The sequence below is a fragment of the Serinus canaria genome, chromosome 1A, assembly GCF_022539315.1.
Source record: "Serinus canaria isolate serCan28SL12 chromosome 1A, serCan2020, whole genome shotgun sequence".
In the NCBI taxonomy this organism is placed as follows: domain Eukaryota; kingdom Metazoa; phylum Chordata; class Aves; order Passeriformes; family Fringillidae; genus Serinus; species Serinus canaria.
The window spans coordinates 52,956,772-52,982,984 of NC_066314.1; the positions used below are offsets into that span (position 1 = coordinate 52,956,772).

A 26,213-nucleotide genomic window follows, 5' to 3' on the forward strand; every position below is an offset into this window, starting at 1 on the left:
GTTGCATTGTCAAAAAACTAAAACCAGCCCTATGTACTTTTGTCTTTTATTTCTTTTTGTAGTGCTATAAGAAAAGCAGATAGTGGCAGAATATTTTACTTTTTTTTCTCTTAATACTGTTGTGAATAAATCAGTTATTGCAGTTGTTAGCCTGATTGTAATTACCCAGATTGCCTTTATGGCCTCATTTTTAGCAGAAACTTTCATATTTTCCAGTCATATGACACTATCCCTGCTGTGTAGCTCTATTAAGAAGAGGTTTTACATAACAGCTTTTTCATAATTCAGTCATTGAAATTATCTGATCCCCTTCCAGATGTAGTACATTGATCCTTAATTTTACTTCTGCTTTGCTTTCTGTATGTTATTCTCCTTAGTCAGAAATCTCTAATTTATTATTCTCAATGGAAGGACAGATTTAGAGTCCTATTTAGATTGGTTTTAATAATTTTAAACCTCTCCTAGTTTAGATAAATCCCGTACTTTTCTTGTAATTCATCTGAAGAAAGATCTACTGCTATTTTAATTTTCTTTGCAAACTCTCACTCAGCCTTTTGGTAGTTCATCTTTTATCCCTGTTTCTCCTGACTGGGAACATACATTTCCTGATTTGTTTCTGATGTTTTTGCTTAAAAGACCTTTCATGTTAGCTTCAGCCATTTACTGTCTTTAACTAGCAGTGAGGCAGGACATCTTTCAGATCTCAGTATTAGATCTCTGTGCTAACCACTCCATAATCACCAAAAGAATTTGGCAAACATTGTCTTCTGGTCACCACAAATACTTGTTCTGCAACCAGGCAAAGCCCTAAGCATCAGATAAACAAATTAATTCAACTACAATAAACAAGGCCTTTCTCCTTCTGATGTAGGGACAAGATCTGCATTACTTCTGAGTCTTCTCAGACCAACCCATTGCTATGTAAAGCATCTGAAGCGGGGAAAGAAAAAGCATGGGCTTGATATGCAAGCAGACAGCTCAAGTACAATAATAGGGTTTCATGTTACTGCATTCTGCAGTGTGGATATAACAAATCGTTTTAGTTTTGTGTTCATTGAAGTAAAAATTCACAGAATGTGAAACAGCCTAGAGTGGAAGGAACCTTGAAATATCTGGCTCAACCTTATGTGAGAAAGGCAGCCTGGATGAGATTTTCTAGCACCTGCGCTGGTCAAATCTAGAAAACCTCCAGTGAAGTGGACTCCACTACATCCCTGGGGAAGTTGTTCCACTGAATGATTTTTCTCACTCTAACAAATTTCTTTCTTATATTGAGATGCATGCTCTGCCAGTACAACTTGTACTCATTGCCCCTTTTCAGAAAGAAACTAGAATCTCTATCCCTACCATTCTTTTAACAATCAGCTTCAGACACTCATCTTGCTCTTTAAGCCTGAGTTGAGTGCTGAGTGGCAGAAGGCTCTAGTTACTCATGCTTTGTGTAGGAGGGGAATGAATATATTAACTCTTGAAGCCTTTGGCCCTGTGGTTCTGTGTGTGAAATCTGCATTTATGTTTGTGGTAGTGAGTTTTCATTACTTACCCTGGCCAGAAATACTCTCCTGGGGAGGTAATCCAGCAGTGGCACAACTATGTCATACTTCTGGTGATCCAAGAGGGGTTTCTAAAGAAGAGGCAGTGATAAAAAAGAGTTTCTCCTTTGAGAAAGCATAAGATTGAACCTTTTGGACATTTTGCACTTGCCATGATTCAAAATTGATCTCCAAATACCCAGTAATACATTAAACAGTAGCCCACATTTTTTGGGCTGATTTTAATGATTTGCAGCCTGTCTACAACTAATATACATTCTAAAGATATTTTTCATTTTGGCTTTTGTTTGCAAGGTACTGTGATAAACATAGAGGAAGTTGGTAAATGTGCAGAAATATTGCCTACTAGAGTAAAAAAAGTAGTTGAACATTTTTCATTGGTTTCCCTTTGCATTTCAGGTATTGGTGGCAATCTAGTAGCTATTCAAGCTAGCAGAATTTCTACCTACCTCCATTTACATAGCATTCCTGGAGAGCTGCCAGAGGAGGCCAAGGGTTTCTATTACCCATGCAGAACATACTGTGGTACAGGTGCGTCTGAGTTAAAAATCCTATCTCACTTCTCTTTATCCCTGTGTGCCAAACTGTACCACCAGTGAGAAATGGCAATGAACTGAACTTGCTGTGTGCAGTTCAAAGGTTGGGTTTATCTGCAGGTGTTTTTGCCTGTGAGAATCACAAGAAACTCCCTGAGGAGTGGATTAGCAGTTAAGAGCACAGAGAAGGGTGAAGCCCTGGAAAGGGCTGGTGAGGCAGGACACCGGGATAACCACTCAAAAAGGTTTCAGCCTTCAACTTTCCTTAGCTTCTCTACCTGCTCCCAACTTTTGTCTGCCTTTAGAACTTCAAACCAATTTCCTGTTAGGGCCAAACATTGTGTCAGACATAATTACTAAGCCAAATCCCTGCTTTCTGTTTCCAGTTTACCATTTTCTCTCTAGGTTATTTCTTCACAGGTTATTCCTCCCCTGTGTTTCCCACTTTCCTAATGATGTAGTAACTGTGGTGAAATGTGATGTGTCACCACCATGTATTACACTTCCATATTTATTAAATGAATTTAAGCAAATGTGAAAGTGGTAAATATAGAAATATAAGGTAAATTTTAGAAATATAAGGTATTTTCAAGGATGTCTTGAATATGGAGTCCAAAAGATCCTCTTTACTAGTAAGACTTTAGGATGTCCAAAAATGTAGATGTTATTAAATGAGCACAAAATGAAGGCAGTTTGCACCCTTTTCCAGAGGGGTTTTCTGCTTACCTTTTCTGGAAGACAGTGAAATTCCTCAAGGAGTCTTTTATTGGAAAATAATGCCTGCTGTTCCACAGTAGCCAATGCTGTGGAATTCCAAAAATGGAGTTTTTATATTGAAATGAATAAAAATCTAATATAGGAATTGAAGAGCTTAACCAAATTTTGGATTTTACTTTTTTTTTTTTTTTTAATTGTAGGAGTAAATAACAAATCAGCCCAAGTTCTGCTTCTCTTGGTGATTCCTGGACACCTGATTTTCTTGTACACTATCCACTTAATGAAAAGCGGACATACTTCCTTAACCCCCATCTTTATAGCAGTCTATTTATTTGCAGCTCTGCTGCAGGTAAGAATAAATACAACTGGCAAATGCTTGTATAAAATCAAGTTCTTGAAGAAAATAATTTTTTTTTCTGGTATCTGAAATCTCATGAAGGGTACAAGAAGGTGGGGTTTAATAGAGAATTTCAGCCCAGCTCTGGAGTAGCTGATTATCTCCACAAATACACAGCTTATGCAGGTGTACTGTTGTTGTGAGTGCTTTGCAGAACACACTTGACCGCATTATCTCCTTGCCATGCATTTTTCACCTGCTTTTGGAACCATAGCATCTAAACCCCCATCATTTTAATCAACTAGAGGGAAAATGAAAAGAAAGGAAGGGATATGGAAAGAAGGAAAGGTAGCATTTATGTATAATGAAAATCAAGCAAAAGAAGAAATTTCTGTTAAAGAAATCTCCTAAAGTGGTTCACATTACCATTTCGGTTAACATGGTCCAGTAGATGAAAATATTGCAGCTTTCTTGGTGTGTTCTTAACAAATATTAGTTCTTAATATTTGTCATTTATTTAAATTAATATGACAGCAAACACTGTACAAGAAACTGCAATTGCATTAATTGTCAAACTTTGTTACTTTATTTGGCTGTTTTACCTAATGGTCTGTTCATACCCAGCAAGTGCAGTTCTTGGAAGATGCCTTTTGAAATAGCTATGTCTTAAAGTGAAATGATTTCATTTTGAGAAATCACTAATACAAAATTAAATATTTTATTAAAGTCACACCTAATTTTTAGGTATAACCTGCCTGAATTAACTATAATGACTCATTAAAACTAAAAAGTGACTGGTTTTGTTACACAGTAGAAGTGTAATTGAAATATCCATAATTTAAATATACGTACTGCTTTTCTGTGTTTATGAATGGCAGCAACAGAGGAAAAAGTAATGAAAAACACTGTGGAGATTGTATACCCTGTAAGTATGCAGGTTGCTTCACACAATGCACTGCACAGTATCAGGGCAAGGCAATGTGCCTAATCAAAGCCAGTATAATATTTTAAAGTGCCTTTTGGATTTGGTAAGTGTTTAAGAAGAATATTCTTTCCTTGAAAATCTTACAAGAACAAGCCACAAACATGCACCAGCACACTGCATGCAGTTATAATAGGGTATTTGACTGACAAAGGTGCTATTAACTGTGAAACAGTTCTCCTCTTATTCCTCACAAAGGCACAAGTATTTTTTTTTCTGTATGAGGCTGTGCACCAAGCCCCTGTCTTGTCAGGCTGCAGCAGAAGGAGAGCAGCACTGGAATTGCCAAGCTGTCAGTCCTGGTGCATGGCTCGGGGTGCTCAAAGGCAGCCTCTATTCTGTATGTTCTCACTGAGCCAGTAAAACACCTTGTGAGGAATTTTCACACCTACTGACCAAATTTGAACACACAGTTATGTTAAAGTCTTGGGGAATAAACAAACAATAGGAGATTCCCAGAGCTATTACCAAGCAAAGAAGTAATTCCAAAATTATTCTTACCCAGTGAAGGTCAGATGTGCACAGCTGTGAAGTCACTTTTGCAGTGCTTCAGGGCTGTTTGGGGCAGTAGAAAACCAAGAATTCAGCAGGGCTCGTAACAACTTCCTGCTCACATCAAAAATCCTCACCAGTGTGAGGATTCTAATGATGGTATGGGCCTTTAATGTGGAAACATAACTCGTGGGATATATTGTACATTACAGAGAAAAAAGGAAGGTTGCATTTATAGACAAAATATTGATGCATTGCAGATATTACTTTTTTTATCAGGGAAGGTTATTTCCAAAAGATGAAGTGTATAACTACTAAAGAGACTGTATTTCGAGGAAATATGGAAAGCCAAGCCCAAATCTGGACAGTTCTCTATGTTCAGTGCTTTCTCCTTGCAGCATGACAAGCAGACTTGCCAAACTCATTGGGGTCTGACCATGGGTACCAACAGCTCCTTCCTTTCCAGCCATGTTGCTGTCTGGTGTAGAAGCCCAGATCCTACCAAGTCATAGCAGGGATTTATCATTTTTGCTTCCAGAAGGCTGGGTTCAAAATACTTGTGTATGAGCATACCAGAGCACTTACTGGTCTGGGTTACACATCCTAGCAGATAGCTGAGAAACAGCCTGAAATTAGGACTGTTTTGGTGAAACCAGGGAGTCTGGCAAAGCTACAAAGAAATCAAGATTACAATCTGAAAAACTTGGTTCAAACTGAAATCCAAAAAAAAATAAAAAAGTTCCTTCCTTCCCACAAAATTTGGTCAATATAATGAAATTGACTCAGAAACAACTGCAGTTAAAGTTAAAGAGGTATTCTTTTTTTTACTTCAAAGAAGTCTTAGGCTGACATCAGTGTATGCTGTGCTGTCTGGGTACTTGGATACCTTAGAGGAGCTGATGCCACTTAGCTACAACACAAACAACAGCAGCAAGAAAAAAATTGCTGTTCAGTGGTTTCTTTGCAGCCAGGCATTAAAGGAAATCTCTCCGTGTTTGGAGGAAACAGTGACTTGTCCCCTCTGGATATGATACATGCCAGATATGCTGCCAGAGAAAACTGTGCAGAAAAATGTCTTTTGAAAAATGTGTGTAGTCCCTACTCTTAAGACTGCAGACTTCTGGCTGTAGACAATGGATACTCAGCAAGTTCAGTGTAGATCTACTACAAGCACTTAACAGTTACTACTTCATCAAAAGCCATTTAAAATTGGAGACATGTCATGCATAATTTGAAAATTACCTTAATGAAATGTCAAAGCCACTGGAAGACCTAAATCATAACTCTGGTGAGAACGACAGTCAGAACACAGTAGTCTTTAGAGATTCTTAAATGGGATTTTTTTAGTCATAATTAAAAAAACAAATAAATACACTTACATTTGAATTTCATAGATTTGTAAGCGTTCTTATCCAGTAATTGCTGGATCTTTTCATAGTGAAGTTATGGGTAAATTTTGAGTCGATATAATTTTGAAAGTAAAGGAGACTTAAAGCACATTTGGAAAATATTATCTCAATTTATTTACATCTGTGTTTCCTGTCTAAAGTAATAGAATGCAACTATTTTGTAATGCATCTTCAGAGAAAAAAAATTAAGGTGGAATCATCAGTAATAGCAACAGGCAGTTTAACAGTTTAATTTTCCAGCTTGGTGTTGCAATTCACTTAGCAAATAATGTATAAATTAATATAAAAGTGAACAATTCTACATTGCTTTGCAAATATTCTTCATTTTAATATTACACTTTTATCACTGTGAATTTGACAAGCATCCGCATGCATCCAGTTTGACATGTTGACATGACATATGGGCATTCCAGATTAAAGAAACAATAAAAATATTATAGCATCCTGCAACTTATTAATTAGGCTATAGGAAGCCTAGACAGTATTAAGAATGTTTGGAAGGAGTTATGTATTTTTATTTTAAATAATAGAGTTTTGATCTTTTCCCATTTTAGGAATTATAAGAAATTATTTCCATGAGAAAATACAGATGCACTACATGCAAAAGATCAAAAATAACTTTTCTTCACCTAACTTTTCCTTTTATTTGTATCTAAAGACCTTGAAAGAATGAAAGTAAATTTCATGCACAATAACAAAGGGAAAAACCCTGCTTTGTAGTGTGTTATGTTCCCATTTCTAGTCTTGCAGTCATAAGATTTGAACTTTAAAATAGTAAAGCTCACCCATATTTAAGTATTCATGTTCAGTTTCACTTCCAATCTGAAATTCATAATTTGAGTCAGAAAGTTAAGTATCAAGAATTACTCTCAATTTCCATCATTTGTTGTATCAAATAATGTGAGTACTTACATTCCTTATTTTTAGATTCTTCATCATCATGGTTTTTCAAGATTTCCCCCTCTCTCCTTCTCTTATTTCTGTATTCTGCTGCTTCTGAGGACTTTTTTTGACTGTAAAACCAAAGGGTGATTTTTAGAAATGCAGTCTAAGTCTGATCATGCCTTTAGTTTCATTTTCCTGTCTTTCAATTACGATTTTTTTCACTGTAATAATGATAATAATGTAGCATGATTTCCCTTTTAAATTATTGAAACATCTGGAATTTTACTAGTATTTTTGCAATCCCATCTCTGGGGCCTTTTTTTTTCTTGATCAGTGGCTATTGAGTATCTTTTCTTTTCTTAGCCAGATCTTTTTATACAGATAGATATTTGGTTATTTTTTCCCTTTCTTAAAGCCTGCAGTTATTTCATCCTCCAGAATGGAAAAATTCCTAGAGCTTTGTTTCATAATTCTACTACTACTCATCTCCTTTTTTGCTGAAAACTCTCTATATTAAATAATTTCTATACTAAATAATTTCAGCTCACATCTTGAACAATGCTGCATGTATTTACAAGCTTTTCCTATTTTTCTACAGCATTTTATTATAAACACCTAATTTTTGTACTGTATTATTAGGATTTCTGTGATGTTCATCCCTTTAATTATTTTTTCCCTCAAAACCAGCTGGTTTTCCATTGGGAGAAGTAGGGCTTTCTTTTTTATGGCATGAGTACAGGGCAGAAATGCACAGTGTACTGCTGTCCCATCTGCATCAATTTACTGACAGAAGTATCTGTCACTGATAAATAAATAAATCTCACAAAATGTGAAGTGTCACTTGTAATGTTTCTTTTACAACTTTTTTATCCGTCAGATCTTTGTGAGTCACTTATCACTTTGAATTCAAGACTCTTTCAAAAATTCAGCAAACTCATAGTAAGACGCTTATTTTCTTTTTTTCCCCTTTTCTTTATTTTCTTTTTTTTTCTCCCCAAAATAATCATTTGATTGATGACTTTGATTGCCTCCTCTTAACAGTGATGAGAAGCAAAATCTTCTTGAAGTCTTAGTCACATCGATTCTGTCTTGCTTTAAATACTGATGTGAGCAAAGATTGAGCCAAATAATTCTTAAATGTATGTGAGTTTCTAGCCACGCAAATGCATGATGGATGATAGCATCATTCATTCACCAAAATAAGTGAAGGCTGGAATTGCAGTCTCATAACAATCTGTTAGCACTAAGTCCTGATTGCCATATGAGCACCAGTTAATATAATCTGCTATAAATTTTTCTTATGACTTACAAAATGCAGACTTGTTATCATTTGTATTATTTTTTGTGCACCTGTACATTATTACAGCAAAAAAGATATTATTTGGGAAGGTTCACAAAAGCTTAGTTTCCAAACTGCCCACTTAACACTAAAGTCTAATTTCAGGATGGAAAACATAACCAACTTAAAGGTTTTCATGTTGTGATTTTAAAGAGTCAAAAGTGAATACTGTCATCTAAAATGGAGTGTGTATGTTATGTCTAATTGGTTATGTTATAAAAATGCAGTGTATATTTTTCCTGGAATGAATGCTCCCATCTTTCAATGGAACATGCATAACCATTGTAGATGTGGGTTGCTGCAGTGTCCTCTGAGCGCATCCTGCAGGAGATGGGGATGTGAGGATCTTTTATAAACAGGCCTCTTTTTGTCTCTGTAAGAAGAAGGAGCTGACTCAAGGAATCTGATCGTCTTCCAAAGAAAACATCTGTTTTAAATATATTTGTTTGGATTCCAGTCAGCGCACTAGGACTTGCATAATTAGCTTAGACTACAAAGTTCCCTTTTCAAAAGATACATTTGTATGAATAAACCATGCATTTTTCATTAAGCAAATACTCCTCCTTTCTCACTTTTTTTCTTTTTTTTTTTAATTATAAATTCAGGGTTGTATTTTAACAAACACTTTTGCAAAGCAAGGCTTAATTGAGAAACTTTTTCAACACAATTATTTGTATGACATTCATTTTGCTTTACTTATAGTGGAGAAGTGTTGTTCAACCATATGATCAATATTTCAGTGAATGAGTATATACATTTATAAGCATGCTTTTGATGCTGATAATTGATTATTTAGTAAATAAAATATTGTTGTACTTTTTACTACTTTTGATACTGCATTATTTTGATACCTACATTATTTTAAATGTAGATAGTAGAGTTTTGAAAAATTAATTATGGTAGTACATGTCTTAAGTTTACCCTTCTTAAATATCTGATTAACTAAAAATACCTAAAATAAGAATTTATTTTAACTTAAGCAGCTCCTTAAAGGCTTCTTCTAAGAAGAAAAATTCAGTGGTCCTTTCTCCATTCATCTTTTGCCATTCTGCGCCACATGATTACACTGACCCAGAATCCCTTATCGTACAGCTGTGCAACATTAAAAGGATTCTTTTCTAAAATTGAGTTGATAATTATGCATACCTCTGGTATGAAGATCAAGCCTCTCAAATGTTCAGACATTTACTTTGGGAAAAATTCAGCCTGGAGTGACAATTTCATAATATATATGGCACGTGTGCCTTATTACTGAAGGGCTGAAGGTGGTATTTCAGTCATAAGAGTAGGCCATTTTTTGCAGTTCATACAATCCAGGTGAAGCTGTTGTTAATTTGACCTGTTATTTTTTATATCACATCTGATTTCCGGTCAATGATAGACCTGTCCAAACAGGAATTATGCCTGAGTTGACTGTATTCATGTGGGGCAACATGATTTGGTTCTGAATTATCTCAAAGCCCTACTTATGTTCTCTCGGTACAGATTTATGTGTTATGGGAGAAGTGCAGTTGCGTGTTTGGTGGAACTTTTTTGGCTTTTCCTGCTATTTTCAGAAGTCCTCAAGCATAGTCTGGGTAAAAAATGCTTTCAGTAATTCTGTATGTTCCATCCAGCAATGCATGTGATTGAGAGAAATTGTCTAAGTGTCCTTCTCTCTGGCTGTGCAGCGCTTTGATTGTCTGGAATTCATTCATATTAAGTATTTGTATTTTTCAAAAGCAATGGTATACAACACTTTGGTCTAGTATGGAGACAATACTGATGGCTGTTGACTTCCTTTTGATGTAACTTACATGATAATAATACAGATTTTGTTTGCTTGATGTTGTGTAGGTGTTTACTCTGTTGTGGATTGCTGACTGGATGGTGCACCACTTCTGGAAAAAAGGAAAAGACCCTGACAGTTTTTCTATCCCTTATCTTACTGCACTGGGAGATCTGCTTGGAACTGCCTTATTAGCTATAGGTTTTCATTTTCTGTGGCTCATAGGTGACAGAGATGGTGATGTTGGTGACTAATTATTCCAACGGATGCAATGACTTTTCATGGAATATTGACAAGACTGCTCACTCCACTTGAGGGTCCTCTAAGTGTTTCTTCCCTTGGGTCTAAGTAAATCCAGTTGATGCAGACATAAAACAGCCTTAATAATTATAGTTTGGTTTGCTTTTAAAAACTTGAATGAACTGCAATACCTGAGAGCTTTATTCTGAAACCAGGGTGGATTGGAGGTAGCTGAAGATAATCTGAGTAGACACAATAAAGGGCAGACGAATCCTTTATCAAGTTTTAAATTGCCTAAAGAGTTGATGATATATTCTTAACTTGCAGTTTCAGTGCTGCAGCTCTCTGACCATTGCAGACTTGACACCAATAATGGTTGTTATGGTCCACGGATTTTGACACAGGCTTTATTTTCTGTAGAAGAATGTGACCATCAGCATTTATAAAATTAGACATTTGAAAAGTGTCTGCAGGACTCAGCCCGTTTTCTTTGTGCTAAAATGAACAACGTAATTATTTTGCTGTTGGGATTTATTAGGGAAAAAATATAAAAGGCAGATGATAATGTGACACTGATCTGGTCATTAATAATGGGTGAATGATTAAAACTCCTTGTGTTGAAAAGTGTATGTTCATTTAGTAACTGAAAAGATATTTAACTAACTGATATTAATGGTATTGTGATGGCAAGTATCCTGATTTTAATGAAGTATTTAGAGGTGTTGATTTAACTATATATACTGATCTCTGCTTAAACTTGCAGTATAAAAGATGAAGTTTCTTTTATAGGCCCTTAGGAAGTTACATAAACTTCTCAAATTCCAGACCTATGTCATCAATTTCTAAGTAGAAATCTCTGCTTTCAAGCCGTGCAAATAATATGGTCAATACGGAAAAATAGGGCTTCTCAATGATTTCTCTTATTTGTAGACCTGAATATTTCAAATAATACATTGATCATGAGGACTCTGGTTGCCATTTTGGAAAAAAGGTACTAATTGCTCTATTTTAAAATCTACTGAGAGTTCCTCACAGCATACGTTTTAGAAGACTGTTGCATACATCCAAAATGCATACTGAAATAGACAAATTGTATTTTAACTGTTGCAATTGAAAGTTTTAAATTTTGAGATTTAAATAAGACAACTGAATCCATATATCAGCATATAGTTTAATCCTGTAAACATTAGTCATGTGCTTTATGTATACAAATGCTTTTTAATTTGATGGACCTACTCAGATGATTACATTACGCGGATAAGTGCTAATGGAACTTCTATATGTGTTGGACACCATCAACTCTTTGGAAGTTCAAAGTGTTTGCAACCTTGAAAATTAAACCCGCTATTCAGTGCCTACACGTGGCTTTAGATGCCTGAATATTAGCTCCCTCATTTAAACCTTTTTATTTCAGCATTTACTTACTGTTATTATAATATAGTTGTTTGAATTAATCATATGTATTATGTCTTTTATTATGTGAGAGAAAGATGAAATCTTTCTAACTTCGGATTCTCTGACTTTTTTTTAGTTTGTATTAATGTTATTTAAAATACTTTCTTGTATGTAGCATTGCAGGAAATATTATTAAAATGTTTAAAATGGAAAAGAATTTTTCCCAATAATGGTTATTTAATTTTGATACAGCTGTAGAGCAAATTTTTTATTTGTTAGAACTGCCATCTGATTCAACTGACATTTCATGCACCTTTTATAGTTACTGGACTTTAAGGTAATTTTTAAATGAATTGTAGGATTCTTAAAAATTAAAATTTCATGAGATACATGTGATCTGTGCTTATCCAATGCATGAGGGAGTTGTAGTATGGCAGTATCCTTAGTGATTAGAAGCCTAAATATTTCCCCAGTAAATAAGCAACTGTTTGTACAGTGTGACTGTTTAGATCGCCAAAGTGGGGAAGAAATGTTACATGAGTAAAATTTGAAAAAGGGAAATATATTGCCAGACTGAAATTATCTGGGCTTGGAAACAATAAGTGATGGGAAAGTGTAATGGGAAAAATTGGTAGTTCAAAAAGGGGACAGTCCATTCCATGGCCGAGAGAGCAAAGCCCATTTTGTGGGAAAGAAAAAGGTGCAAACTTTCACAAAGCATTCATTATCAGAGGCAAGAGCAAACAGAAGGAAGTTATTTGGAGAAAAGAATCAAAAGGCACAGCCAAACTTGTTTCTCAGGAAGTGAAGAAAAACATAACTTGTGCTGAAAGGATCTGGGGAAGAAGTATAAAAAGAGATACTTTTAGGAGGGGTGGAAGTGAGGGAGAATAAAAAGAATGCTGTTAGATGTGATTAAAGAGGAACTTCAGTGAGGAAAGAAATGCGACACTGATAAAAGAGGGAAAACCTTGACATCTGAAAAACCAATAATCTGTGATGTCAAAGGGTTGGATTCCTATATGAAAGGAGCATTTTAGGGACTTACAGGCTTTACAAAGTCTGCTACCTCATGTTAAGAAGGCAAAAAGCTCTTGCCACCTTTCATGTATTCCAGCTGTGAGGATAATATGGGAGGTGGCACAAAAGAGTGCTTGGATACCAGAGAATTTCTTCAAGTACTCAAAAGCTGGACTCCCTAAACCAATTTTAATTTTAGGCAAGTCAATCTCTTCACAGTGTCCCACCTACTTGATTTTTTAAAAAAGCCTTGCAATCATGAATTACTTCACTTCATGTGTGCGTAAGAAATGTTAGCAGAAATTCTGTCAGAGACCAATTGTGTGCTTTTTGTACTGCTTAAAACATAAAATTGAAAGGGACATTCTGAGATGTTATTGTCTCTTGTTATCAAAGCAGCCATATTTTATAATCTTGCAGATAAAATGATGACTCTTGGTATTAAAATTCATTAAGTCCTTTCCTCCTCTCAGGCTGCCAGAAGATTCTTTCAAACCTTCCTTTATTAACTGCCCAGTTATAGGGCCATGGCTGATTCACATCTCTTTGCTTTTGAGTCAGCATGGAGCACTTCCTTTGATTCTTGCTTTTATCAGCTCATTCACCTCTTTTAAGTTGTGGGTCATCCTAAAGCTCCTCCTGGAACTTCTTGTTCCATTTTCATTCTGCTGATGAGCTAGACCAGCCAGAAGATGCAGGTGGTTTGCCTTACAAGTTACTGTCTGTAACCTGGTGCTGAGCAGCTCTTGGGGTGCTCTTGTTTGGCCTTTCTTATTGTCTGCTTTTTTTTCCCCTCTACTTCAGAAATATCTCTAAAGTCAGTAGAACTACAGGCAGGTTATTTGAAATGTATGTAATTTTCCACTCTGAAGGACATCTCAATGGCTCTGTGAGTGTGCATGAAAAGGGATAATCTTATTTGTAAAGTACAGCCAGGTGCAGCTTTAAAATGTGGAGTCAGTAGTGTTTCATACCATCAGTGTTTTATTTTCCTGTGTAATGCTTTGAAAATTATCATTCTAGTGTGTTACTGAATGACTCCAGCTCATTTTTGGAGTAATTATATAGCAAGGATTGTTCCTCTGCTTTATTATGCTGTTTGACGTAGGGGAGGATTCTTCTTTTAACATATGTAGATCAATATTTTGATTTTTATAGCATTACTGTACATCTTGTCTTAATCTGTAATGTTTAAATTGGCAAAATTATCTCCTGGGATTTTTAGAATGTTGATGAGAAACTGGTGAGCAGCAAATTAATCTCACTCCTTTTTACAATTTGCAAACAAAATTAGACTTTTCTCATACATAGATTAGAACAGCATGAGAATTAAGGCTTTACAAATGCAGTACAGTTTGCAGAATCAGGATTCAAAATGAGACCTATCATATTTTTAATGTATTTGCTATTTCACTTCAGTTGTAAGCATCACAAAAAGCTCTCTTAAGTACAAGAACAGCTTGGAATACATGTCAGGAAACAGTAGTATAAGTGCTCTGTGAAATGAAGCGTTCTAAATTCCTTATTATTATTGTAATGGTAAAATTACTATTGCAAATGAGATAGTCTCTTTAGAGGTGCAGAAAATGGCAACAGAATATGATAATTGAATTATAATCTTCTTTGGAAAAAGTAAGGTAATGTTCACAAACAGTACTAAAAGGACTGGAAGTGCTGTTAAGTCTCTTAGTAGGTTTTTCTTTTCTTTCTGACTAGATTTTTTGTGATACCATACACTGTTTTAATTGTGTTCTCTAATCCATTCCTAATTGGATTCAGTCCATTCCTTAATCCATTCAGTCTGTTGTTTAGTAATCTTTTGGATTATCATTTTCCCATACATATTTGAAGTTTAAAAAACGGTGGTTTTTATATATAGGTTGGTAAAGAACTAGGAAAAAAGTGTGTTTTGTCATTAAATCCTCATTCTGTTAGTCGTAAAGGAAAGTCTTTCTGTTAAATTTAATGAAAATTTCATCATACTGCATGCTGTGCATGAATACTGTGGGGAATCCAATATTAGCAAGACATTAATAATTGACAGTTAAAGCTAAGAACCAGTATGTTTACTAAATATACAAGATTGCCATATTCTGGGTGGGTTCCCTAGAGCAGGAGTCATTCAGCATTGGCTGGGCTGGATGGGCTTTACCTTCTCTGCGGCTAAAAAATGTTTTGGTTTCAAGTCCTGCTAGTTGTTTATTTAATATGCAGGCTAGTTCATCATATCCTCTGTTTATGCTTTTATTTCTCAGTTGTCGTGGTTTGAGAGGAAATGAAGGTTTTTTTGGGATGGTGTGGTCAAACCAACAGGTGTTCAGATTTTAATATTGGCACCTGGTTTGTCCACTGAGGGCATGGATACGCCTCTGAGAACACAGGGGGTTAAAAGCTGTGAACACCTGGGGGAATTTCCTTTTGGGTTCCGCTTAGTGAAGACAGCAGACCTCCCCTGCCCAGCTCCAAGCTGGGCAGGGGAGGGGAGGCCATGCGTTTGGAGGAGGTAGGCCAGGACTGGGAAAGAAGGGAGGAGGCCCCTGCGAGATAGAAGGGTGGAGGAACACTGCGAGGCTTGGGGCAGCCATCCCCCCACCCCCGGACGGAGAGAGAGGGAGAGAGCCTGTGCCCGTGATAGTGGCTGGCGTGAAGGAGAAGGGGGGCGTGCCTGGCAGGGCAGCCAGCCGTGGGAGTTCATGGACAGGCAGAGCCTGAGACTTTTAACCCTTCTTGTGGATGATGGGAACCTTGCAAATGCTGATTCCTCCTGGAGTTGATGAGATAGAGTTTGGGATAGCAGGAAACGGGCAAGTGTGATGTGAGTTGGTGCAAGTGAAAGATGTTGAGAGAAGCAGAGAAGAATCCTAGGTGGGAGGAGATGATGGAGTGGCCTTTGGCTGGACTTTTCGTGTATAGCCATGGGCAGAACCACTTGTGTTCCTGTGACACATTGCCTCCCCCTAGGGGGAGGCAATGGCTCAGAACCAGGAGAGTGCGGTGATGTGAAAGTGTGTGAACAGAGACAACGGGTGAGGAGGGTGGTGGTGGTGCCGTCTGTCTTCGAAGAAGAAGAAGAGGATCTCTGTTCAGGAGACCCCTCGGCCCCAGGGGGTGAAATCCTGGGGGGACAGGTGTCCCAAAAGGAGAGGGACTGTGCTCTTTTTGGAACTGGACAAAGCATCCTTAAAAGGGAAAAAACCCTAGAAGCAGCTCTGGTCCACGTGCAGTGGTGAGAGCACTGGACATGGAAGGAAGAGGTCATGATGGCAAAATGTTCTCCGGGCGGTGCCACACGTGACACAGAAACACGAGAGGTTTAGACTGTTTCCTGGGGAAGTCTGTGGTGCAGGAGGGACTCCTATCTTCTTGAGGAATTGAGAATTGATTATCTGAAGGGTGGTGATGGACTGAGAGTGGGTGATCTAACGGGTGGTAACTGAATTGAAAATCCAAGGTTTTGTTTTACTGTGATGTGTTGGGAATCTGGTGGGGGGAGGAGGAGGAAATTTGGAAGGTTTTCATCCTGTGTACTGTGTGTTTCTCTTATAGTCCTAGGTTAATAAAGTTTTTTTTTCCTTTCATTCTTAAGCTGGAGCCTGCCCTGCTCTGTCTGATCACATCTCACAGTAGATACCAGGGAAGAAGTATTTTCATGGGGGCACTGGCATTGCGCCAGGGTCAAACCATGACATCAGTCCAAACTATACTTGAAATATTCTTCTTCTTTACTTAGCATTCTCCAATTTGCTCCTTTGGGATATTGTTTTCTTCTTAAGAATTGCTTAAAGTCTTAAAAGGTAAAGGAAGTGCTTTCCTTGAATAATTCTAATTCTAAATTCATTTTTTGCAAGTGAAATGGGGTGCAAGTGAAATCCTGAATTAATTATATGGTAGACACCTACTTACTTCTGAACAGATCCTTGGAATTTAATAATGCTAAGTTCTCAGATTAACATTCAAAGTTTTACTATGAATGGGATCTTTCAAAAGATTTTGTCTGTTTAACAACTTTTTTCAGTCACCTCCTGGTTCAGATTAATGAAACTGTTGCCCTTTTCCATGTACAGTAGAATAGTATTTTAATAAATCTGACTTCTAAATGGTACTTCAAAAGTTATGAACTTGTTTTATACTTGAGAGGCAATCATCCACTACTTTCCTATGAATCCTCATACTATGGTTAACTTTAGATCACCCAAAGCCCTTTTTTCCCTTTTTTGTTTCTGTTCTCTCAGTGCTGACATAACTAATTATTTTACTACCTTATATCATCCAGAGTTCTGGAGTAATATCAGAACATACTTTATGTCAATTGTTTTGAATAATGAACCAATTTTTACTCGCTAAAAAGGAAAACAGACATGTCTGATGAATTCTGGTTCTAAGGAGATGAAGGGTAGCTTTCACTTAAAAGAGATGAGTGCCTCTGGAGTTTGGAGGATCTCCAGAATCCAAGTGAGCTTGCTAAGCTTGACCACATTTAGGTAACTGGGATCAGCTCAGGTACCAATTTGTGGACAAAAGTTTGGATGGTTTGGAGACAAAAGCAAGCTCTGTATTTGTCTGATACATGAAGATTGGCTAATCAGATCTATCTCTTTCATTCATTTCATCTTCATGCTTTGCTATTGCAGCTTCTTTAGTCCCAGTCCAGTAAGGCTACTAAGTACTATGGTAGCGTGTAAATCCCCAGAGGAGTATGGGGACTGTGGTCCCCCCTGTAAGAGCAGACAGTGATGCCTTTGAAAAAAAGAAACTTTCAAAAAACCTGCATGTGATTTGTCCAAAATGAAAGATCTAAGGTCTTTGTGAATTCAGATCCAAAAAGACATACTTATTCCCTGGTTTCAATTCTAGCTGGCCTTTGCTCTATCCCCACATTAGAATGCTGCCTCATAAAAAAAAAACCAAAAAAAACAAAAAAAACCCCACCAAAAACAAAACAACTTTTTGGAAGCACTGTAAAGTGCTTACTGAGCCAAAGTTCAGGAATTGCAGCTCTGTTAGACCCCATGTGTTACGTGGGTTATGTGCCCTGTACATGAGACTGACATAAGCTGCAACAGCGTTCACCTCTCAGGGAGAAATAAACCCCCTGCTTTGAGCCTGACTGTAGAGCCTCGGCATTAAAGCACTGGTGAATGCACACATACCTCTGGAATTTGCGTAGCTTTTAGGCTGGCACTAAGAGAAAGAAACATTTTTAGCACATGTTGTAAGCAGGAGGACGATGTCCTGTTACCATAGGAACGCTCACACAATGACTTGAGACAAAACTAATGAGTGTTCACCTTTCTGCTTGTTGATTCTCATTCAGCTCTAACTACATTGCATACAGTTTTCTGGCATATTATGGAATTGGAGTGTTGTTCAGCAAAAGCTCATTTTTAGTTATCTTGTCTTTTTCTGGTCATGGTCAAGTCTCCTGCTAGATAAGGATATCTATTTGCAATCCATTTTTTCCTGTCCATACCTATAAAGAAAGCTCCTGCCTCACATCAAGGGAGATTTCCCCCCCCTATTCTCCTGCTTCTAGGAAGGTATGGCTTACAGCTTTGTGGACTAGGCAAGACCCATGCACCATTCTGTATGCTCTGAAGGCAGCTGTCTCCTGTTTGCTGGAAGCCTCTGAAAGCCACAGAATAATCTAGAATCTCTTTTCCAACACAGGACCAGGAATAGGAGGGCTATTTCCACTTTTCCGCAGCTATACAGCCTTAACTTCTCACCTGAATTGCACTCACCTGTGCTTTTTTCCTAATCTTTGCACCATTGACTTCAGTAACTTTTTTCATTAAAAAATTGTGGATTTAGTTTTTGAATTTTTTCTTAGGGAAAAAGGGAGGCTTTGAAAGCATCCGCTTTGGGAATTCTACATCTAGCATGTAAAATCATATTGCACATAGAGCAGGAACATTTCTACGATAAACTAGAAAAGCATTGTAAAATTAATTCAAGCTAGTGAAGTTGTTATGTCCTTCCATATAACTGAAGGCAAATGTCTTAATAAATCATGAATAGCTGTAATTTCTGAAAGGAATATATTTTGTTTTTCTTGAATGGAGGTCTCAGCATTTGCCTGGATGCAGTGGTTGTCTCTCCGCAGCATGGCTGCTTGCTCTGATTTGACCTTTCTTTCTAAATTAATTTCCTTGAAGTTTAAAAAATAGTAAAAAATGCAGTGATTGATTTCATTCATAGAGCAATCACTTTAAAAAAAAACCTCTCTACTTCAGACATTAAACTGAATCAGTTTTAGGTAGAATAGTTATCTGCTAAAGGAAGTTTGAATAAATTGAGCCTAAGAAAGGCTTATATAAAGGTTAAACCCTGACTTTGCACAAGCTTTTATGGGAAATTGGAGTTGCTGTGGGTTCCAGATTTTGATTTGATGCAGGGCTGACAGCAGAGAGACCTCTTTCTGCTAAAAAGTCATGAATTTTCACAGTAAAATTTTAGTTTTTAGAACAAGCCAAAGCCTAATGGGTAAACTGTTATAATTCAGCTGTATGTTACCCTGACAGCTTTATGTATTAATGAAAAAAAGAGAAACCAGGGCATATACTTTGGACTGATTTTTTTCTCTGACTGAGGAAAACAACTTTGCTGGTTGTTTGTTTTTAAATTAAAAACTCTGATTGAAATGAGATTTACAAACGCACATAATTTTACTGCAAGTGCTATGTCTCATTTTCCAAAATGATCTGTGTCCATTTGTTGCATAGTGCTAGGATGTGTGCTTCTAAAGGAATGTTAGCTCAGGTTGCTTTTACTCAAAAAATAGGGACAGTCAATGTCAAAGTCAGTAATGTTAATAAAATATTGGCAAAATATATTTTAAATAATGTATAAAAGAATAATAATATTTTCTATATTTTTTCCTCCATGAATAAATCACTACTCTAGGTCCTTAATGCCTCTGACTTAGCCAGCAGAAGATTTTTATTGACAGTGAGTTGAATCTCAGAGTCCAGAGGCTCTAGCACATCAGTAGAGTGACATTTCAATTAATAAGACAAACAGGTGGCTTCTTGTCATGCCAATAGAGAAGGTGAAGTTGATTTTACTCTTTTAACATAGATTTCTTTAGAAAACTGATTAGCATGCAATCTGGGGAGGTGGCATTTGGATATGTCTTTTAGTGCACTGAGGAATAAACCAGACTCTAATATTTCAAAAATTTCAATCTTTGGCAAAGTTGTAAGTGCAACTGGAAAAGCAAGATATTTTTGTGTGGCATCAGGAGTCTAGTACGTGATGATGTGTAATACAGCTAGTGAGAAAAGCACAGTGCTGCTGGTTGGCAAGCATATGCCCTGATCGCTGCTCTGCTGCTGGCTGCACGTGCTTAATTTTTTTCTCTTTTTCTTCCCATTCTCCACACTTTAAATTCTTTTGTAATTATGACGGAATTTAATGATATGTGTTTTCATCCAAACAAAGGTTTGGAAGTGTTGGAGTTCATGCCTGCACAGGGAGCAGGTTACGACCATAGGAACAGCCTTCAAACTTTGCATCATCTCTACTGGACTTCATCTCTCATTTGGGCTGGAGGACAATTTAGTTGTGCTGTATCCTGTCACTTTGTCACAACTTGCAGTGCTCCACATCCATCTTCCAGTGCCAGGGTGCTGCCCACAGCCCTGCTGCTGCCAGCTCTCCTGTCCTACAGCAGCCTCCTGAGGCCAGTACCACAGGACAGCTGCTGGGTATAAATAGGAAGGGATTTTGTAAATTTGCAGTTATTTAATGGAAAAATTGAGGCTTGCCAAAAGCACAAATCCTCAAGATTCCTTCCACTGGTGCAAATCCAGTTTTTTTCAGTCTGTGTGGCAGTATCAGAGACTGGTCTTTTCTTTCCACTATCTTACAAGCAATGAAGAAAACCACCCAAAAGCTGTGCATCCAAGGCTGTGCAGAGAGGCCATTTCTTACTCCATTACACCAAAAACTGAAGTTTCTGGGTTTGTGTGCAAGTGATTTCAATTTTGTAAAGCCCCCAGCTCCCTCCCTCCCTCCATGGTTGAGTTCTGCAGCCATTGGTTCCCCCTTGCCAGAGCTTGGTTCCCTGGCTGCTCTGCCCACTGAACCCCACCAAGGGATTTCTCCTGCTCCACAGGAGTAGATAATTTTGAGTTTTTATTGTGTCCTGCCTATAATATACAATTAATATACAAATAATATACAATAAGGCAGGTGAGAAAGCAAAGCTGTGCAGACAAAAATCCCACCCTGAAAAATACGCCCTGAAAGCATGAGCCATAAATAAAGCACACAGAGAGGAATTTTCTTTCTTCAATTTAATTGAAGTTACTTAGAAAAATAATCAGGCTTGAATGGCTTTTTTAAGGAAAGACTCATGAGCAGTTCACACTTGTATTGGCAATGTATAATTTATCTTTTTTGCTTTATTAACAGTGTATTTAAGTATGAGGAGATACTTTTCTACAACAAGCCTTCTACTGCATACAAATAGGTTAAAAAAAAATCCAACCTCACATTGATGTTAAATTATTCGTACACATTGTATTGTGCATGCATGTAAGAAAATAGCACTCTCTGTAACAAGAGTAATAGTAAGGACAGTCCCTTTTTCTACCTGAAAAGTGCAGCAGACTACAGTGAAACCCTAAAACATCTGGGGTCAACTGATTTCTAAAAGCACTTCTGCTTGTGGATTATTTATTTCACTTGTCTTACACAGCGCATGGTTCAGGCAGTTTGCATGTTTCTGTCATAATGGACATGGTTTATGAAGAGGCTGAAGCATGGACTGAGCCGGGTTTGGGGGAAACATCCCACCACCCAGAAGTCTCCACCATGTTCATATGGGCCAAATTCAGCCTGCACTCCAGGTTAAGGTGCTTGATGCCATTTGGGGGGAATGACCCCTCAGCTGTGGGTATCGTGCCAAGTAGAGAGCCACCAGCACTGCTGGGCTCAGCGCTGGCCCTGCCAAATGACAGGGAGGCAACAGCTGCTCAGAGATGAGGATCACTACTCCAGCAGCTTTGAGGAGGCTGGGGACAGAGGTGGAGAGCAGGAATTCCCCCACTGTGTTCCCTCTGTACTCATCACTACTAGACATAATTAATGCAGGCCCTTCTAGAACAGCAGCTTCCCGAGTGGCCCTTGCAGCCCCATGAGCATGTCTGTATTTTACATTTTGCTGTGGCTCCCTGCTGCCCATTTGTCTCCAAGGATCAGCTGTGGCCATGGCAGAAATGGAGCTGGGAGAGAGGCAGAACTCAGGAGCAGACCAGCCCCTCTTCCCTCCAGCTGGGAAACCCAGGAAAGAGTTAGAGGGTAAAACCAACCCAGTTCCCTGGCTGCCGCTCACTGCAGGTGGTGGCTGCCAGCTCACTGACATGAGCATTAACAACCCTGAATGTCCTCCTGTGTAGCTGCAGTGGAAAGACAGATTTTTTTTGGCTCAGTCAAAACAGCATGCCAAACAGGCCAAAAGAAATGGCTGTTCCTTAACATTTGTCATCCTGCTCTGACCTGGTGAGGGCTTGCTGCTCACTGTACAGGACACAACCATATCCAGCATGTCAGCTGTTCATTTTAAACACAGATCTACAGCCCATTCACAGGACCTCAAAATAGATATAATGCACTAAATAGCCAGGTTGTAGTAGTTTGGGATCAAGGTTTTTCAAAAGCAAGTGACTTCATGCACCCACTGAAGTCCACATAAAAGCCTTCTCAGTGCTGAGCATCCACCCGTAGAGTTGCCCTCTGTGGGGAACCAGAATTTAGGTAATCCAACCCAAAGCTGTTGCTAAAAATCCTGGCTGGAGCAACGGTCACCCCTCAGATCTCCTGAACACATTTTTCACTTAAAGCTTTTCTATCACAGCTACCATATAGAGGTTTGATGTCTCCAAAGCTGTGAAACTACAGAGAATATTTCAGAATGCATAAAAACGTGGTGATGGTGCCAGAGAAAAGTACAAAAAGAAAGGGGGAAGCACACCCTGTTCTTTAAATATTTACTTTCTGAAGCAACTTTTGTCTTAAGTGAAAAAAACCACATCACATTCTGCTGGATGGATTTAGAGCTGACTGAGAAGAAAACTGGACCAAAGTATGAGCACTGTGGGACGCAAAGACCAAACTAACACACAAATAGCTTGTAGGAAGTATTCTGAGGGGGAAAAGGGGAACCTGCCTCTGACAGTTGTTTTTTTAACAAACATACAACCACTGAACTAGGAACATAAGAGAGTCAGGGCACTGTGAGAGGTACAGCTCCACACACTCTAAATGAGACTAAACTGCTTTAAAGTAAAACAACAACCAGTAATTAGCAATGGATCAGGAATTCAGAGGGGTCAGCCAGCCAGCCAGCCCCTTTTCAGTCACTGGCCCAGTGCTCCAATTTATAAATAGGGGCTGGGTTATGAAAACCGTGGCTGTTCCACAATGGATAAGAGATTTATTTCTATGGTATGATGACAGAAAAAATAATGACCTGCCTAAGACCAAATCCAACTGCGAAAGGACTTCAGTTGCTGTTTGGATGTTAATTTGTTTTTCAATGAGATTTATTTAGCAACTTATTTTTATCAAATGAAATGCAAATTATTTTTCTTCTTTAATCACATCTGTGTCCTGGAAACGAATACAATTCAGTGGATATTACTGGCTACTGTACAATTTGAAATTTTTCAGGATCTGGCTCTGATACTGTTGAAACAGCTCTGCCGTTAGCTGAGTTTATTTAAATCATCATTCATTTTGAAAGGGTTTGTTTTGATCGAAAGATTGACATGCAGGCCAAGTTAAACCCCCCATTTTTGACCATCTATCAACTTTAAAACAGATTTTATAGTTTTAAAAGTGTCTCAGTTTAGCCTCTGCTCCTTTCACCCATCAGCTGCCTGTGGATGCTGAGGTGGCTACAGAGCATTCCCTACTCACCTGCATCCAACTGAAGCAAACATCTGGAGAAGCCTGAATTGCTCCCACTAGCTGGCTAACAGATCCACATTGAAATACCATTTTTCATTGTTAATTTGCTGTGTATAGATTACTATTTGCTTACCCAAAGCAATCTGCCATCCCAAATCGCAGTTAAACACAAAACAGCTGCTACTGAGACATTCCCCTTAAAAAAAAAGGTCATGGTCTTACACTAGAGATGACTTAGATGAATTTCTAACACATCAGAACTTAGAAAAATTCCTATCAATGACATTTAGGCATCAGCTAAAAAAGAAGGCTTCTTCTTCTCCCTAAGAAAAACACATGAAACCAGCATGTAGGAAGAAGATGAGACCTTTCTTATTGCCTTGCATGCTTAGAGAATCAACATGAAGATGACTTTTTGAATTTTCAAATGACATGCCCACATTGTTTACAGCAACGTATCATAACCAGTGTGTCTCAAGTCAGTTTTGTTTGCCCATTTTAGAATCAATTAGGGAGGCATGACTTGAAGAGGATGGATGTCCCCACAGCTCCATCCTGGATATGAATTAAGTCAATGCCAATTGCTTTGGGCATTCAAAAAATCTCTTACAGTCACTTTTCTAATGCTGATTCTTTTCTGATGGACCATCCCCAATTCATTTGGGCTGGGAGGCTTCAAATTAAGAGCCAGTAGGAGCAGTCATATTCTCCAAAAACTCATTAAGACTTATAAAAGGTTCATGGTTTTTCTTCCTAAGGAATACATTCACGTTTCTTTAAGTCACGGGTATTAGATACTCACGAATCTACCCAAATCTGGGTTACTTTTCCTTTTCAGGCCTAGAAAGATAGATTTTGTATTAGTATGGAGCGTAACATCACTTTCTAAAAAACTTATTTTCACCAATCTTCTCAAAGCATGTGGTTTCAGAACCGTTCCCATATTTACCTGCATCATTGTCTAATGGAAGAATATTTTTACCCAGCAAGCTGGAAATCGAGGAAAGCACAAAACCAGACTCCTTTTGTCCACATGTTATCCTATCTCTGCTGCTGAAGTGAAACCTATCAAGAGACAATGTTTTAAATAAGTATAAATAACATTAATAAGAACTGGAGGAATGCAAGATCAATGAAATTCACCAGAACACAATTAACATTAGTTTAAACAGTGTAGCAGTATTATTCATTTTTACAGCTAGATCGTCACAATCCCTTACCCTGCAAAGAGAGCTGTCCTTTCTTACAGTTGATTTAAATAATTTTGACTGTGCTGCTCGCAGCATCATTCAAAAAAAAGAAAATATTAATTTACAAAATAACCCATTCTCCATATTTATTATGACAAATAGAAATCTTAAATAAAACAGGCTTTCTCTCCCCTCTTTCCCCTAGACCATCCCTCATTCCAATTTCAGGTAGCTTGGCACTGAGTAATTAAACATTAAAAAATCAAGTTTGTAGACTTCATACAGCTGCGTTTGGTGCAAGGAGCTGATGTTCTGGAAGAACTCTGTGGTCATTTCATCAGTAGTTCTCGTAGACTTTGCATAGGTGGGGAATTTCAGGTAGTTGCCTACTCCTGCCAGCTGGAGAACATAATTCGAATCCTCTTCAAGCGTTTCGTACTTTCCTATGAGGTCGTAGTGGATGTGGCAAGGGTGGCAGAGGGAGTACACAGTCTGCCAGTGCTCGTTGAAGGGCTCTTCTCTTTGGGTGTGTGGGTCGATGAGATATGCCACGAACTCTTCAAATTTCACATCATCACCTTTCTGCAGAGCCTCCTGGGTTGCATTTTTCCTCTGGCGCCTCACGATTTTGGTGCCGTATCGCTTGTGGAAGGAAGTGTTGTACTTCTGGGTGAACTTGTTCCTGTAGGCTGACACCAGTCTTTCAAAAGGCTCACGAACAAAGAGGAACTTCATGTAGTTTTTCAAGCGGTGGTTGATCTCTGGGATACTGTACTGGTTGAGGGTCTTCAGGTTTGAAGAAATGTGGGCTTCATTGGCCGGGATTTCCATCGGATCACTGTACTTCCCTCTTCCCGTAAGAACCATCATGACTCTCTTCCAGTTTGTGCAGGCCACTTTGGGAACATAGCAATAGATCATTTCATGATCCTCATCCACGACCAGGTGCTTGAGATCGTTGGGTGTCAGCACACGGCGCTTCCTGCTGGACATGCTGTTTGCTCGGCACGTGTCTGTCACTTGGTCTCGTCTGATCTGATGAAGAATTGCTGTGTTGGACAACTGCAAAGGAAGCACAGGCACCAGCAGGTTGAGGGCTGGGAAACTCTCAATGCCTTTTTTGCTTATTATACAAATTCATAGAAAAGCAGATCTTTCCCTGCATTGAATAATTCATTATGTGGCTAAGACATAATAAGAACTGACACTATTCTAGAAGATGAACTGTTTTTGTCTCAAAACTTCCTGATACACACTGATTAAATGCTGTTCAGAGAGCACCCAGAGCGTTGCTTTGAAGACAATATTAAGGAGCACTAGTGCTCACACAGCATGGTGGCAAGTGTATTTACAGAACTCTCATCCTGAGATGTGGTCACTGCTTCTCTTAGGCCTGGAAAACAAATTTTGCCTCCACTCTGCAGTTAAACCCACAG

At 38.1% G+C, this 26,213-nt stretch overlaps 2 protein-coding genes across 9 annotated transcripts in view; one reads left to right on the forward strand and one right to left on the reverse strand.

Moving 5' to 3' along the window:
* The window catches only part of SLC41A2 (solute carrier family 41 member 2), a 43,596-nt gene extending 31,726 nt beyond the window's left edge, over window positions 1-11,870 (forward strand). For 2 of the 5 annotated variants that reach the window (XM_050986116.1, XM_050986135.1), the window contains exons 9-11: window positions 1,953-2,084; window positions 3,007-3,155; window positions 10,087-11,870. In XM_050986116.1, coding sequence (XP_050842073.1) covers window positions 1,953-2,084; window positions 3,007-3,155; window positions 10,087-10,272 — 467 coding nt within the window. In that variant the 3' untranslated portion in view covers window positions 10,273-11,870. Of the gene's footprint in view, window positions 1-1,952; window positions 2,086-3,006; window positions 3,156-10,086 lie in introns of those variants that run through there. The other 3 variants (XM_050986122.1, XR_007780300.1, XM_050986126.1) reach the window with 3 other exon arrangements.
* Window positions 11,871-21,037: 9,167 nt separating this feature from the next.
* CHST11 (carbohydrate sulfotransferase 11) overlaps window positions 21,038-26,213 on the reverse strand; it is a 168,206-nt gene continuing 163,030 nt past the window's right edge. For 2 of the 4 annotated variants that reach the window (XM_050969785.1, XM_050969786.1), the window contains exons 4-5: window positions 25,061-25,839; window positions 21,038-24,652 (exon numbers count right to left, since the gene is read on the reverse strand). In XM_050969785.1, coding sequence (XP_050825742.1) covers window positions 24,466-24,652; window positions 25,061-25,839 — 966 coding nt within the window. In that variant the 3' untranslated portion in view covers window positions 21,038-24,465. The other 2 variants (XM_050969788.1, XM_050969787.1) reach the window with 1 other exon arrangement.